At 38.7% G+C, this 15,173-nt stretch overlaps 1 protein-coding gene across 6 annotated transcripts; it reads right to left on the bottom strand.

Moving 5' to 3' along the window:
• Nucleotides 1-754: 754 nt before the first annotated feature.
• Nucleotides 755-11,993, bottom strand: LOC117812762 (ras-related protein Rab-6A). Of its 6 annotated transcripts, none has more exons than XM_034683679.1 (8): nucleotides 11,524-11,993; nucleotides 7,708-7,766; nucleotides 7,556-7,609; nucleotides 6,768-6,882; nucleotides 6,318-6,429; nucleotides 5,326-5,419; nucleotides 4,267-4,333; nucleotides 755-2,418 (listed from the first exon to the last, which is right to left on the bottom strand). In XM_034683679.1, exons 1-8 carry the CDS (start codon nucleotides 11,591-11,593, stop codon nucleotides 2,363-2,365), a joined length of 627 nt encoding a protein of 208 aa, XP_034539570.1. In that variant the 5' UTR covers nucleotides 11,594-11,993; the 3' UTR covers nucleotides 755-2,362. The 6 variants fall into 6 exon arrangements, with proteins under 6 accessions (XP_034539570.1, XP_034539568.1, XP_034539572.1 ...); XM_034683677.1 differs by having other exon boundaries at nucleotides 755-2,424; nucleotides 11,524-11,980; XM_034683681.1 differs by having other exon boundaries at nucleotides 755-2,424; nucleotides 6,768-6,873; nucleotides 11,524-11,953.
• Between the last annotated feature and the right edge of the window lie 3,180 nt (nucleotides 11,994-15,173).

Genomic DNA, 15,173 nt, shown 5'->3' with positions numbered 1-15,173 from the left:
ATCTCAGAATTCTGACTTTAATCTCAGGATTCTGACTTTAATCTAAGGATTCTGACTTTAATCTCAGGATTTTGACTTTAATCTCAGAATTCTGATTCGAATCTCAGAATTCTGACTTTTTTCTGAATTCTGAATTTAATCCCAGAATTCTGAATTTAATCTCAGAATTCTGAATTTAATCTCAGAATTCTGAAATTAAACTCAGAATTCTGACTTTAATCTAAGAATTCTGACTTTAATCTCAGAATAATTAAAAAAAATGTTTGACCATAATTTTCTTTTATTTCTCTGGTGGCCATAATTTCTTCCGTACACACCAACCTATTTAGAAGTTATTTTATAAATACAGAGAGACTTCTCTTCTTTAGTAGAATCAATAGTTTATACCTCATTAACTTACTTTGGAGTCTTAACATTTTAGCTCAGTCTACAGAGATTCACCTGCTTACCTCTTTACAATATGTGCTGTTACTGTATTCCAAGAGAGTATTGCAAGTATTGTTCTAGTTTACTTTTAAATATTGTTCCCTCAGAGTTTGATAAAACCCATTCCTTCCAAATGACTTGACTAAATTTGGCACTTATACAGAAATCAACTTAGATACTGTTATTGATGATTTCATTCCTGAAAGTTTGACTTACTGACAGATTAAAAATGTAACAGGAGCCGTTTCAGTCCAGACTCCAGGTGGTCTTCCTCAGAGCGTAGACTACACAGGTATTATTTCTAACAGCCAAATAAAGCAATGATGAATTCCAGCAGCAGTGACAAATGTGTTTTTATTTTCTCATTTAAAACCATTCCAGACAGAAACATTAAGGACTACTATGCTATACAAATCGGACGCTCTTCCATAAGTTCACACAAAATTGCACAGTATTATAAGTATGATCAAATAGCCATTTAGAGGTGTAAAGGGCACTGCAGATGCTCTCTACTAATTCTGTTAAAGGTGGTCCAGATGGATGCATATTTTTATTAGAGATTCAGGACTCATACCAAAAGTGACGATATTAACAGTCATAAAAAAGAAACAAATCCAACAGAAATAAATATTACAAGTCATTGTGGATTAAATACACTTGAAGAATAATCACTAACAGAAGATCAAAGCCAGAAAATAAAAACAAACCAAAGAAGCCTTTAAAGTGTTTGTAAAACATCATACCAAACTTATCTAGATAAATCCATGGAAGCCCTCTACAATTAAAGTCCAAAAGGCATACATCTCCATACCTAATGTTTGTGCTGGGTTTTATGATTATGACTTGTATTTTATGAGAAATCCTCCTCATACACTATCATCAAGGAAACAGTTTAAATCTATGATAGCTGTAATCCTTAGAAAGAAAAAAAAAATCAAACATCTCACCAAATAAAAAGGTCATAGAAAATGGAGCCAAGGTAAAAATAACCCAACTCAACGGACAAAGTGTGGGAGGAGAGGAAGGAAGGACGGTAATGTGGAAGGTGACGTGATAGTGTTCAGTGTATGTGCTGTGTGTTGGTTTAAGCCCATGCTGTGGTGTATGACAGTATACTAGCTTAAATCGTGCCTGAGAACCGGGACTCTGCGTGAACAGGAACCACAAAGCAAACATTGAGTTTAAAATAAGCTCCGGGCTCCCATCTTCAGCTGCACTGTGGGTATGTGAGAAAAAAAAGTGAGATCCCAAATGATGTTAGATTTACTTCAGCTATTTCCACAAATAATTCCAGGCAGTTAAAACATCACAGGTTGCCGATAACACATTTCATTAATGAATGCTTGCCAATTAGTTGCAACAGCACAATTTACATTTACTGACATATGCACAACACAATCACATTGTGCATATAAAGCTCAAAGCAGTATTTAGGTTTATGAAGAATATCCTCACTCTTTGTCACAAACCTTAGTTTAATATATTTCATTTCTTTCAGTTTGGTTCTGAAAGTGATCTTTAGACACAATCAGCGATGTGAACATCTTTTATTTCTACTGATTGACAACAGGAGTTCTGTTTCGGACGCTGAGCTTTACCTGCGAGTACTGTTTCAACGTACCAGTGTGTGTGTGTGTGTGTGTGTGTGTGTGTGTGTGTGTGTGTGTGTGTGTGTGTGTGTGTTTGTTCGTGTGTTTGTGTGTGTGTGCGTGTGTGTGTGTGTGATACAGTGCAAATATTCACTTTCTGTGATAAATGACTCTCAGTGTTTCAGATGAGAGAGCAGGTTTCCACAATGGCGAGGATAACAGATGTAGTGTTCTCTTCAGGCTGGGGAACAAAGGTGGGTGCAGTAAAAGGGACTGATACAGAAAAACTGACTGGGTTTGGAAAACAGCCAGAGTGAAAATTATGTAAGCAACGACAGGTGCTGGGATTAGCAGGAACAGCCTCCTTCACTGACAGGTAGCTCTGGTGGCTCTAGCTTGATGTCTATCACTGAAAGGTTTAAGAGTTAAGGAAAAGCACAGAACATGAAAAATACAACTCAAGTGCACAAGAGAAGTTCCAAGGATAACTCTTGAACTTTGTATAAATTGAAAGTTGTTGTTTACTTGGTAGTTTTCCACTGCAGGACACGACAGAGCCATTAGATAAATTAGAATCATGTTTTATGAAACAGAAAAAGGGTTTCAGGATCATGATCTGATGGACATTTTTTTCTATATATATTCTTGTTGGAATTCTTGTACTGCACACCAACTTGTTTTCTGTTGTAACTCCCTGAATTTCCCCGTTGTGGGATGAATAAACGAGTATCTTATCTTATCTTATCTCAGTCACATGAAAATCCTATTTTTAGGGCTTTCAGTTTAGCTTCAAACTGTCAAGCTTAATTTGTATGTAATTAGCACGCTCCACATTTTGAAATCTTTGGTTTGAGCAGAACAGCGCAGCCCAGACCACGGAGGATGTAGTGCAGGCTAGTTCAACTATTTTCCAGCTATGGCATTAGTTACTGTAAAGAAACACAGCTGCAGTCTTTGTTTTTTCTACAAACAGGGACTATTATATACTATTTTTTCATTAAGAAAAAATGTATAATTTCAATGAGTAATGTATGACTTGAGAGTTTGTATTAACATTCAGAAATAAGAAATAAAAGAGGAAGCTGACGCATTCTGTAAAAAACTACACCAGAAATCACTACTGATACAGTTTGGTTGATTTGGTCAGCAGTGTGCTCCCAACAGCATCTAGATTTACAGAGTGTTTCAGTGTTGAGAGCACAGTTGTCTTATAACTTGTATAGTTTTTGAAATTATATCATTCAAATACTGTATTTTCTGCCCACACATGTGCACTCAAGTATGTCATTAGATTAAGACTTTTTTTTTTTTTACCCCTGGATATCAATAACGTCTTATGTTATTATTATATGTGTTATAACAGCTGCATTCTAATTTAGCTATTGATCTTAATTGATGAAATGATTGCTAAACAACTGCAGATTAACTCCCTCATACTATGTATTTTTGAAGTATCATTGCCCCCCTTTAAGCTGCTGTTTATAGGAATGGTGCCAAAAATGTAAATTTTTTCTGCTGGGTTTGGAGAAAAGGTCATAACACCCATCGGTACTCATCAGTGGAGTAATTTGAGACTATTGTGAAATCTCTGTGTTTTCTAATGCCTATGTATAAAGCAATGTTATTATTCCCCTCGTTCCCGTTATGACGGACCAATCATAGCTAATCTCCAGTCCTCTGTCCTGATTGGTCGAGTGGCGGTCCAACTACGTCCCCCTGATTAGCTGGGAAGCCACTATTCCCTCAATGAACACACAGAACGATATTTTGTGGGCGGGGTTACAACAGCAGAGAGGGGAGGGGTAGTGTTGACATTCGAAATCTCTCTCCAAACTCATGTTTATATCATGACTACCAACAGCTGCCAAAATGTCCCTGTATAAATCTAACATTCCAAAGTGGCGTTGTTGCATGAATTGCTTTTGACAGTTTTACACCATGACATTGGTGCAATCTGAACTACTTGTAACTGCAATAAATCAAACAGACCATGATAATACAGCTCTAGCCACAGATTTTGGGTGCATCATTTTTTAAAATAGAATAGCCAGAAAAATATTGAGCTGGATCACAATAAGTGCCCTCACTGGTGAAGTAAATCTATCCAGACACACGGGTTTAACAACAACAGCTCGCTGTCAAACTGCTGCACTACATCTTCCTTCTGGCAGTGACTGTAAGAGAGCGAGGAGCCTTCCTGCATCTCCTCTGTCATGTTGGTCACTGACACTGACATAAACACAAAGGATACTGTCCTCTCTACTCTTGTCCTGTGTGGTATCCATGCCAGGGAGGGCTGCTGCCACACGGCGGAAAAGCTAAAAGGGAAAGAGAACCAGATGTACTCTGTCAAAAAAAATATACTCAGAGATTGAAAAAAACATGAGATGAAGACCAGACAGCGTGCTGTGTATACTCCCATAACATGATTTGGCACATGACTCACTTGAAGCTTGCACAGAGGAAGATGCCCAACAGAGTTTTTCTAAATTTCTAAATTTGATTTGAATTAAGCAGCGGACGTTTCAGTTACCAAAAGGCCATATGTCTACAGTGCAGACAGGGCTCTATAGAGGTTGTTAATTTGCTTTGTTGAGACCTTCCACTGATTGAGTTTGGAGAATTTTTAGAAATTGATGGATTCAAATGAATAAAAAAACGCCAAGTGTTGAATGTATGATGATGCTAAACATGCCCGTCCCCCACTTTACATCATCATATTGACCATAGACTGTATTAAAGAAGTGTGCATAGTCTCTGGCTCCTCAAACTGAAGCCAGGTGCAGGAAGAGGTGGATTTAACCTGCATTCTTTTAATAAAACAGGGTTAGGGTTCCACTCTAGTGCTTGCAAAATAAAAGCAGAAATGTATGAAAAAAATGCCCCCATTTCAAACTTAAGGTTATGGTCACATTTGTCATTAGTTTTAGTAAAATTTGGTCCCATTTAAAGTTGGGTGACGTCCCTGTAGGTATGCCCACTTCTTACACACAGTGTATGTGTAGACCTAGACTGGATGTATGTGCAAATTTTACAGCAACGAAAATACATAAATATTTGAATCAGTGGAGTGGGGTTGTTGGTTCGCAAACTCTGACCCACCTCAAAGTCTTAATGATCAAAGGTGGACTTAATTATGATCTCAAGTCGGTGGGAAAGAGCTTGAAAAGCAAATCCACCCTCACTTCAGAATAGAGGCAGTCAATGCAGAAAGCACACCTTTACGCACGCATGCATGTGTGAAACTTAAGCCAATCAGAAGAGAGCATGAGCGCTATGAACAAACACACACAAGGTGCACACGCTCTACCTGTTTGACATTGTAGCCTGTCTTTGCACTTGTTTCAATAAACAGAACATTCATCTCTTTCGCTCTCTGTTCTCCCTCCTCTGTGGTTATCTGTCTGTGATGACCCACCAGCCACCGCACACAAAATACACAAACATCCACAGGGGGACACGCACACATCACAACAGACAACAAGAAGAAGAAGACAAGGGAGAAAAATACAGACTGTGATTATACTGAAGTGGATTAACAAGCCGTGCCCCTTCCTGCTGCTGCTGCTGCTGCCACGTGCTCAAGACCAAAAGATGTCCAGTAGACCTTCAGGTATTTACATTTGGGCAGATGATTAACAATGACTTGAATATCCAGTAACATACTTACCAAATGCCTGTTTTAGAAGACCTAAATGAATCGAAAGGTGACTGTGAAAGAAATTTTCGCTCAACACCCAACTCCCCATGTTTGTCCTCTGAATTCTGCTATTCTAGGGACTTTTGGAGGCGGGTGCACAGGCAGCAGCATCCTCAGCAGGACCACGGAGCACGACTCACACTCAGTCTTACCTGCTTAACGTTGTAGCCCGCTTTAGCACTAGTCTCAATAAACATTACATTAAGTTCTTTGGCTTTCCGTTCACCCTCTTCAATAGATACTTGCCTGTGGCAGACAAGGGGGGTTAAGAGATGCACACAAAAGACATTGCATAACTTCATTAAAGAGGTGGATAGAGGGGATCAGACAGTAGATACTAGACTATCATCAAACATCACAGGAATTTATTTGTTTGTTAAGGATTCATATATCAATATCGTTAATCAGTGTGGGATTAAACAAATAGAAAAAGGCTTCAGAGCATAGAAAAGTCAATCCCAGCTTTGACATCTATAAAGAGCAGTGTTAACTTGCCTTGATCTCCTGCAGCAGGAAGGACTGAGGGACTCAGTATTGACAGGCCAACAGCAACAATCAATGAATTCATTAGTATGCTCTCAAAGGAGGGAGGAACAGCTTACCTTTTGTCTGCAAGGTCTGTCTTGTTCCCCACCAACATGATAATGACATCACTTCCTCTCTCCGTTCTCACGTCGTCTATCCATTTTGTGGTTTGCTGGAAGGAATTGACGTCTGAAGGAGAGATGAGTGAGCGACAGGAAAAACAGCATCAGCATTCAGGAGGGGAAACGCCTCAGCTGTGAAAACAGGCCTGTTTGTGACAGGAAGGCTACACTGAGATAAACAAGAACATCCCATGGGTTAGCCAAGTCTGATAAAAACGGTCTTGAAACACAGATTTTTAATCTAATTCAAAAGGAATGTCTGCTTGAATCACATTATGTAACCAACAGTGCTTATGCAGTATTTTTTTTAAGTGTGAATGTAGAGACCTTCATTTGCTTCTGAGGAAAGAAGACAAATGCATCGTGTTTTTTTAAAAAACCTGATCACACGTGTAATCCACCTACTTGTAATGTCGTACACTACCACAGCAGCAGCAGAGTCTCTTATGTAACTCGGGATGAGGCTACGAAATCGCTCCTGCCCCGCCGTGTCCCACAACTGCAACCGAATCTGTGGGGCCAGAAGGGGAAGGGGAAGGGGAAGGGAGGAGGAATAAAAGAAGAGGAAAATAACAAAACAAAACACATAAAAAAAAACAAAAAACGGAGAGGATGAAAATAAAACAAGAAAAAAGCGAGGTCAGAAATGAGGTAAGCTATAGTGACATAAAGCAAATTGAATGAAACTAAATAAAGTCAGACAAATGGGGAGAGGACAGAGAGAGGACAGAGAGCGAAGGGCATGCCAGGTAGTGAATGACCACAAGAGAGAGCGAGCTGTCTGGGCCTGGAGGGGGGGAAATAAATAAATAATCACCCTTCACTTGTCGTTAACCCTCCTCTCCTGATCAAGTAAGGTGTTCATTTTCAAAACAGGTATGAAGAAAATAGAAGGAGGGGAAGAAAGGAGAGGAAGAAAACTTGTGTTGAGGGGAGAAGCAAACAAAGAAAGGAAGGACAGTTGTGGGGGATTGGCACCCAGCTTACAATTGGAAGGAAGAGCAAACGTGTGTGTGCTTGTTAAAAAGATGAAAACTCTTAAAGGAAAAATACAGAATATTCAGTCACAGCACGTCAGTGTTAGAAAGCCCCCCTGTGTCCCCTTGTTTTAAAATCAATAAGAAGCAATCTCAACAAACAAAACAAAGAAGTGAATAAAGGAATGTGAAGCACGAGCAGACAAAGGAGCTTACTGTTCTGTCTTCAAGGTACATGGTTTTAGACAGGAAGTCTATTCCTATCGTGGCCTGAAAATAGAGAGTTAAAAATGTAAAGCTGACCATCAGTTTCAGAACAACATGGTTAATATTATTTGGGATTTAATTCATGAAGGTGTTTGTCTCACCTGATAAGTGTTGTCGAAGCTGTCATACATGAACCTGGTGATCAGCGAAGTCTTTCCCACTAAGAGACGACACAGAAACAATCAAAACGTAAGTTCAATGATCAAACTTTGACGTCAGTGGAGAGAAGCTGGAGATATTTTAAAGGTAAACTATAATCCTGTTTCTGTTCGTTTCATGTTAAATGAAATAAATGTTAAATTAAAAAAATTTGAGATTTTATTACTCTCAACCACATAAACACACACAAAAGTACCAAAGATTGGTACCGTTGAGTACCGATACCGATTCCCAGGTACCGGGTATAGGTACCGTATCTAGGGATGGGTACTCAATTTGGTACTTTTATAGGTACCGACCGAATTCCGTCGGTACTACCGAGTACCGATTCATGTGAAATCAAATGGTACCATGTTTCGGTACCTAAACACATCCTTGTGACTGTAAGAGAGTGGAAGAGTAGGCGATTTTCCATACTTTCGCCCAGTAATTAAGTTCGAGACTGATCGGGTGGACGACTCTGCTCACTGTTCTCTGCATCTGCGCGGGAGCGCGCCAATCAGAGCCTGCAGCTGACGGGCGCGAGCACTCACCAGGATGAGAGCTGCAGGAGGATTAGGTTGAGACGGACCCTCTCGCTCCGACTACCTGTCCTGTTTATATCGTTCCTGTTTGCGTGGATGCCCAACAAGTAAGTTGTGTGTCCTGTTATTATAAAGAGACGGAGAACTGACTTTTTCCCGTCTGCAGACACTTACATGTGTTCATTCATAAACTCCCGAAAGAGCAATTAGACGTCAGCTAGTATATCTAATCACCTATATAATCCTGTTACTGTTCATTTCATGTTAAATGAATAAATATGTTAAATTCAAAAATGTTGAGATTTTATTATTAAACTAATTAACATTTATTACCACATAAACAAACAAAGGTACTGAAAATTGGTACCGTTGAGTACCGATACCGGGTATCGGTACCTTATCGGTTCAAATGTGAAAGGTACCCATCCCTAGTGCCTGGTTGAGTTCCGCATTTCCAATATGGCTGCCACCGTCAATTGGTTTCAAAACAGCGCTCAGGAACAGATGGGTGACGTCACGGATATTACGTCCATTATTTATACAGTCTACAGGTGTGGCAAACAATCCTTTTGACTATTGAAGGAGAAGTTAAAGCGCTGAGGAATGTTGAGTGACAAGTAAGGGTGGGAAACAGGTTACCTACTTATTTACTAACTGAAATGTTTTGCCTTGTTAGGTCCAGATCTGAACTGACCTGATTTGTCCATACAAACAATCCTGTTGTCTTTCACAACACACACAAACACACACACCACACACACACACACACACACACACACACACATATATATATATATGAATATGAATATAAAAATATTTCATTTTCACTCATATTTACAATGTGAACCATCACTACAGGGAGCCACTGGCATGCCTCTCTCAGGCGTGCAGAGAGCGTTCCCCAGCCACAGCCAATGTTGCTGAGCTTCAGTTACAATATCAGTTACACTGTGTGTCAAGTCATGACGACGGACCAGAGGCAACACTGCTGTTTTTACAATTTTACAAGGTACACCGGCTGATCACTGACTCTCAGAAAAGCACATGGCCTGTGAGAGGGGAGTCACATTTCAGGGCACAATAACTGTACAATTAAACACTAACTTTCTACATTTATGCATTGCTTTTTCCCGTTACTACACTGTCTAATAAACAATTCTGAAACATTAAAGCTTTTGTGAGACACCTTCAGTTTGTGTTGAGATGTAGGTCCCCTGTGAAAAGGCGATTCTGTCCTTTACGTGTGACAACACAGATTTGAACACAATCTGAACCTGCTCTCTTTTAAGTTAAATGTCCATTAGATGTGTTGTGAACAAAATACCCTGTAGATCACTTTGTCTGGCACCTACCCTTCAGCAGCAGTTTCAGGCATTAGAAATAACTCTACAGAAATTTTCAGTGTTGTCTCTGATGAGGCTTGTTAGAAACTCGACACAGGATCTTTCAGGCGTCACAGATCATATTTGAGCAGAGAACTTGCATCCAAACATTATACAAAGTGCAACATTCTGACTAAACTTTTTGTTTCTTTGTCAAAGACAGGGCACAGCTTAAGCTCAGTAAACAAAGCAGTGTTTTTTCAGTATTAAGGGTCCGATATCCCAACTTTCCCTGCCCCCCTCTTTCTCTTCCAGCACAACACACCCTGTGTTAACTCTGTCTGGAAGGAAAGGTGAGTAGGAAGAGTGCAGGAATGCTACTGAGCAGGTTTGGTAATTGGGGTGCACCTATCGCCTCTTCTCAGAGAGACCAGTGTTGGAGAACTGATCTGAATATGAAATCACTGCAATATTTACTGGAGCAGCTTCTTCCCTCAGGCCATATCCCTCATGAACAATCACACACATACATGTGCAATACTTTGATTTTCCAGTGCAATACTTCATAACCATGTGCAATATTGTAAATTATTCAATAACATATCTTATTATTATACTCATCTACTACATGTGCACTCTAGCTAAGGCTAATTTAACTTATTTCATGTCTTTAAAAGTACTTCTTTACCTTTCTTTGTACATAGTATTTTGATTTTTATTTAGAATTTTTTGATTTGTGTTTAGGTTTATATATTTATTGTCCTTACTGTTTTGTTGTGTCCTTACTGTCTTATTGTGTCCTTACTGTCATGTGTCCTTACTTTTGTGTACTTACTGTCTTGTTGTGTCCTTAATGTCTTGATTTGTCCTAACTGTCTTGTTGTGTCCTTTCTGTCATGTTCTGTCCTTACTGTCTTATTGTGTCCTTACTGTCCTGTTGTTTCCTTAATGTTATGTTGTGTCCTTACTGTCATGTTGTGTCCTTACTGTCTTAATGTCTTGTTGTGTCCTTTATGTCTTGATGTGCCCTGACTGTCTTGTTGTGTCCTTACTTTCTTGTTGTGTCCTTTCTGTCTTGTTGTGTCCATACTGTCTTGTTGTGTCCTTACTTTCTTGTTGTTGTGTCCTTACTGTCTTGCTGTGTCCTTACTGTCATGTCTTGTTGTGTCCTTACTGTCTTGTTGTGTCCTTACTGTCTTGTTGTGTCCTTACGGTCTTGTTGTGTCCTTACAGTCTTGTGTCCTTACTGTCTTGTGTCCTCACTGTCTTGTTGTGTCCTTACTGTCTTGTTGTGTCCTTACTGTCTTGTGTCCTCACTGTCTTGTTGTGTCCTTACTGTCTTGTGTCCTTACTGTCGTGTTGTGTCCTTATTGTCTTGTTGTCAAGTACCAGTGTCCCATTCACCACGTCAAATTCCTCGTGTGTACGAGCTCACCTCTAAGAATCTTGCATCATCGAATACACATCATCAATTATGATTAACTCTTCCTGTTACTGTGGCATCTAATTATATAATAATGCTAAGACGGAATACATGAGTGATTATGTAAAAAATAACTTCAAGTTATTTATTATATTATATATATATTCATTATACAACCTGTTAATCTCTCTAAAAAGACATTTGTAACTTTGTACTGGCTGCTTCCAACCTATAGCATGTTATAAGTTAGCAATCAAGCTGATAAGTAGGTTTTTACTGAAACGACTGCAGTTATTAAATCAGGAAGAAAGCCAATGTGAGCATGAAGTAAAGAACAAGTTACTGTCGCAATGCTAAAGTTTACAGCTACACTGCTCATGCTAGCTAGCTCACTGGTTCATATTAATCACCAATCCACTCATTTCAGTGTAAACCAGCGACTCTCACAGAGAACAACACCTCAACATTCATCCCAAGTGTCGGACTCACCGCTTTGTTCCCCGAGGAAGACCAGTTTAAATTTCCTTAGAGGGTTTCCGAAGTCTCCGGCCGCAGACATGACTGGATGAAGCTCTGACGTTACTTTTCAGGAGCTTCCCAGCTAGCCAGCTATAATGCTAGCTCACCAGTTAATAAACCGATATGAAAAGGTTACCTGACCCGGAACGTTTTACAGGTTTAATAACCCTCTACACTGTTCACCTGGAGAGTTTACGTTCCATACAACACCTCCTTTAAGCTTTGAGTCACTTTTTGCTAACTCTCTAACTACAGCGGCCAAGTTAGCATCACTGTCAATTTTCTGACATGTACAGACCAGCTAGCCACCCTGGGCCACTCTTCTTCTTCTTCACTCAGAATCAACACGGTTTGTCATGTTGGACATATTGCTAACCTGCCCTCTACTGGTGAAGGCAAATATACAATGTTTTAATGCTGTCTACCTGTGACAGATAAACACCAGTGGTGGATAAAGTACACACCTTCATTACTTAACCCTCTTGTTATGTTCGTTTCTCAGGGACAGTAATCATGTTCCTGGGTCAATTTAACCCGGGGCATATTTAATGATCAAAAAGTGTCAGAACCCAAAAAAATCCCCCAAAACATTTTTAAAATCTCATTAATAACTCCATTACTAACCATTTAAATCAATATTTAGTGCAATGGTGTTCTTTAACTGTCACAGATCATGGTTCAAAGAGGATAACTCACTCTAATTCCATTAAAATTCATGTTAAAACTTATTTTAATGTACATTGGACAGACCTAAATATAAATACAATTGTTTTACATGACTTAGATTTTTGTTAATTGTATTTTATTTTATTTTTTAATGAAGTGATGTTGATAAATTAACACAAGACACCTCTTCTGTCACATGCTGTCCAGGTTTGGAAGGCATATATTTCCTAAAATGGAAGGAACCTCTGAATGCCACTAGTCTTTCATCCACTGTGACATTAGGGCCTGGATTATAGAGCAGTGGAAGTTGCTCTACCCACTTGTCCCTCATTGTTCCAAGGGCTGCCAACTTGTCTCTCTTCGATTCCCAGCTCCTGCAGTCAAATGGCAAAGTGTCCTTGGGGAAGGAATTTTCATTTTATATGTTATTTACGCTAATTGACCCAAGCAGAAGAAGTTTCATAGCGAAACAAAAATACTTTAAACGTTTTTTTTTCAGATTTTGGAACTTTAAAATGGGTAAATTTAACCTGCAACATAACAGGAGGGTTAAGTCAAAGTATTGATACTCAAATATTACTCCAATACAAGTGAAATTTGCTCTGTAAGTTTATTACTTGAGTTAAAGTACTGAGGTACTTCCTTTTAAAAATACTTACATATTTAAAGTTCTTAAAAAATCTCAAAACATTGTATTTTCAGAAAAACATGAGTGCAGTCAAGAATACATAGGAGTACATTCTGTTACATTATGTTTATCTAGAAAACTTAACTTGAAATCTCTAAAAACTATACCATGGAATAAAAACAGAAACTAAGTTACTCCAAGCACAGACAACCTAGTTTGAATTGTTCATCTGGAATGAAACAACTGTTCCGTAGCTTAATACGCTTTCTCAGGTTGGACAGTGAATTTTTGTTTGTTTGGGCAGAGAGGGAAACAGGGAGAACATTTCAAAGGATAAGTATCATTCTTCATTTCAAACACCTCTAACACGAGCTGAAGATATGACCATGGGAGCTCAGGTGGAGAATTATAGCCATCATTACCACCTCTAAATGAACTGCCTGATCTGAGTGAAATTAGCTCCGTGTTTGCGCCACGTTCAACTGTGGAGACGAACGATATACAGGTACGACTAAACCACTGAGACAAACAGAACTACACAAACACATTTTACTGTCTGAGGGACCAGATTTCAGAAAAGAAGGAAATTCATGAGCTGACTTCAAAGCTAAAGTAGTGAGTAACTAGAGCATTGATAGAAATGTAGTGGAGTAAAAAGTACAATAATTGTCTTCTGCATGTAGTGGAGTAAAGTAATAAGTTCCCCAAAAAATAATACTCAAGTAAAGTACAGATACTCAAAAAATGTACTCAAGTATAGTACTCAAGTAAATGTACTTTGTTACTGTGCATCACTGATAAACACTATATAGAATACAACAAGAGAAGATACACATTGAATTATTTATTTCCTTTCTCGCAATTATAATTGTTTAAAATCAGGAATTTAAAGTCTAAACCTGGAGCCTTCAATGATGAAAGCGTGTTGTATCTTTGTACGGCCACAAGAGGGCGCGCCCACACCAGCACCAACGCCTCACACATAAACCATCTTTGTGATAATCCGTTGACTTTGATAATCTCATTCATTAGCTTTCCAGTGGGGCATGAATGAGGCCTTCACTGACCGGTTTTCTTTTTGAGTGAATAGTGAACATGATTTATTTTCAGAGAATAATCTACTCTCCAGAGATTTGTGTGAAATGTGATATAAATACTTCCTGTGTAACACACATAGATGGATATAGTTAAGGTAAACCATCTTATTTCCCTGAAGAGATAACAATAGCAAAAATAACTGTGTACAGGAAAACTCTTTTATCCACATTATTAAAGCTCTGTTTGCTGGCAACCTTTCTTCATCAAGCCAACTGGGTACTTGTCTCTGTGAACAAAATGAAATCACAGTTATGGGTAGCAATACAAAAGTGTTATAGTGGAAGTCCAAGTTGTTAAGTCTTTCAGTCAGACACTTCAAGCTGTGATGTTTACGGGACACACTGTAGCTCTCATTGGATTTCTGTTGACCTCTAGCTCGCCAGACAGCTGCTGTGCAGAAGCCGAGTGACGGCAGACAAGGTGACTTTCCCACTTGCTTCATCTTAAGACAGACATATAGTTGATATAGTGATACGATTATCACTTAATCTTAATTAAGCTGGTCTATGTCACAGAAAAATCCATATGTTTGATTTCCTCTATTTACATGTTTCATGTAAGTAAGACTTCAACATAAAATGTGTTAACTCCAATCACTGAACTTACAGCGATATAACAGTGATCACACACAACCCAAAAGGTGTAAAATACTTTGTTATATCTTGACATGACAGAAAAAGATTCAAAACTCTTTCAATATGCACATAGAATTTGAATATTGATTCAAAAAGGTTACATTTTAAAATAGAAAATTAGACATACTTGCTCTGCTCTTGACATACTTATCAGACATTATACTATAAGTTGGTTAATCATCTAATGGTTTATCTAATCAACCATACTTTATAGGGAGCTGGTGGTACAACATAGTTTTTAAGCCAACCCAAATTAGACACATGGAGTGTGTCAACGGCTCGCCAATTACTTACATGCAGAACTTTTATAATTTTCTGAATCACTGATATTTCTTTCAGTCCCTTCTCAAAGTGGGCAGTAGTAACAGAAAGGATCTTGCTGACATACTGACAAATCTTGGTTCTGCTCTTATTTGAATTCTCATCCATGATTCATCATAATTGTAATCAAGTTTATAAATTATCACTTCTGATTTCCATATTTTACCAGATGTCCTTGTTGTGAGGATAATTCCCCTCTTATATAACTCTCATAAACATTACATGGGTTTAAATATTGATCACCTCTGAGAGATGTGTGCAGTGCATACAGG

This window comes from Notolabrus celidotus, chromosome 5, assembly GCF_009762535.1.
Source record: "Notolabrus celidotus isolate fNotCel1 chromosome 5, fNotCel1.pri, whole genome shotgun sequence".
Lineage (NCBI taxonomy): Eukaryota > Metazoa > Chordata > Actinopteri > Labriformes > Labridae > Notolabrus > Notolabrus celidotus.
Note: the sequence above shows the minus strand (reverse complement) of the source record. Positions and strands in the feature narration are given on the sequence as shown.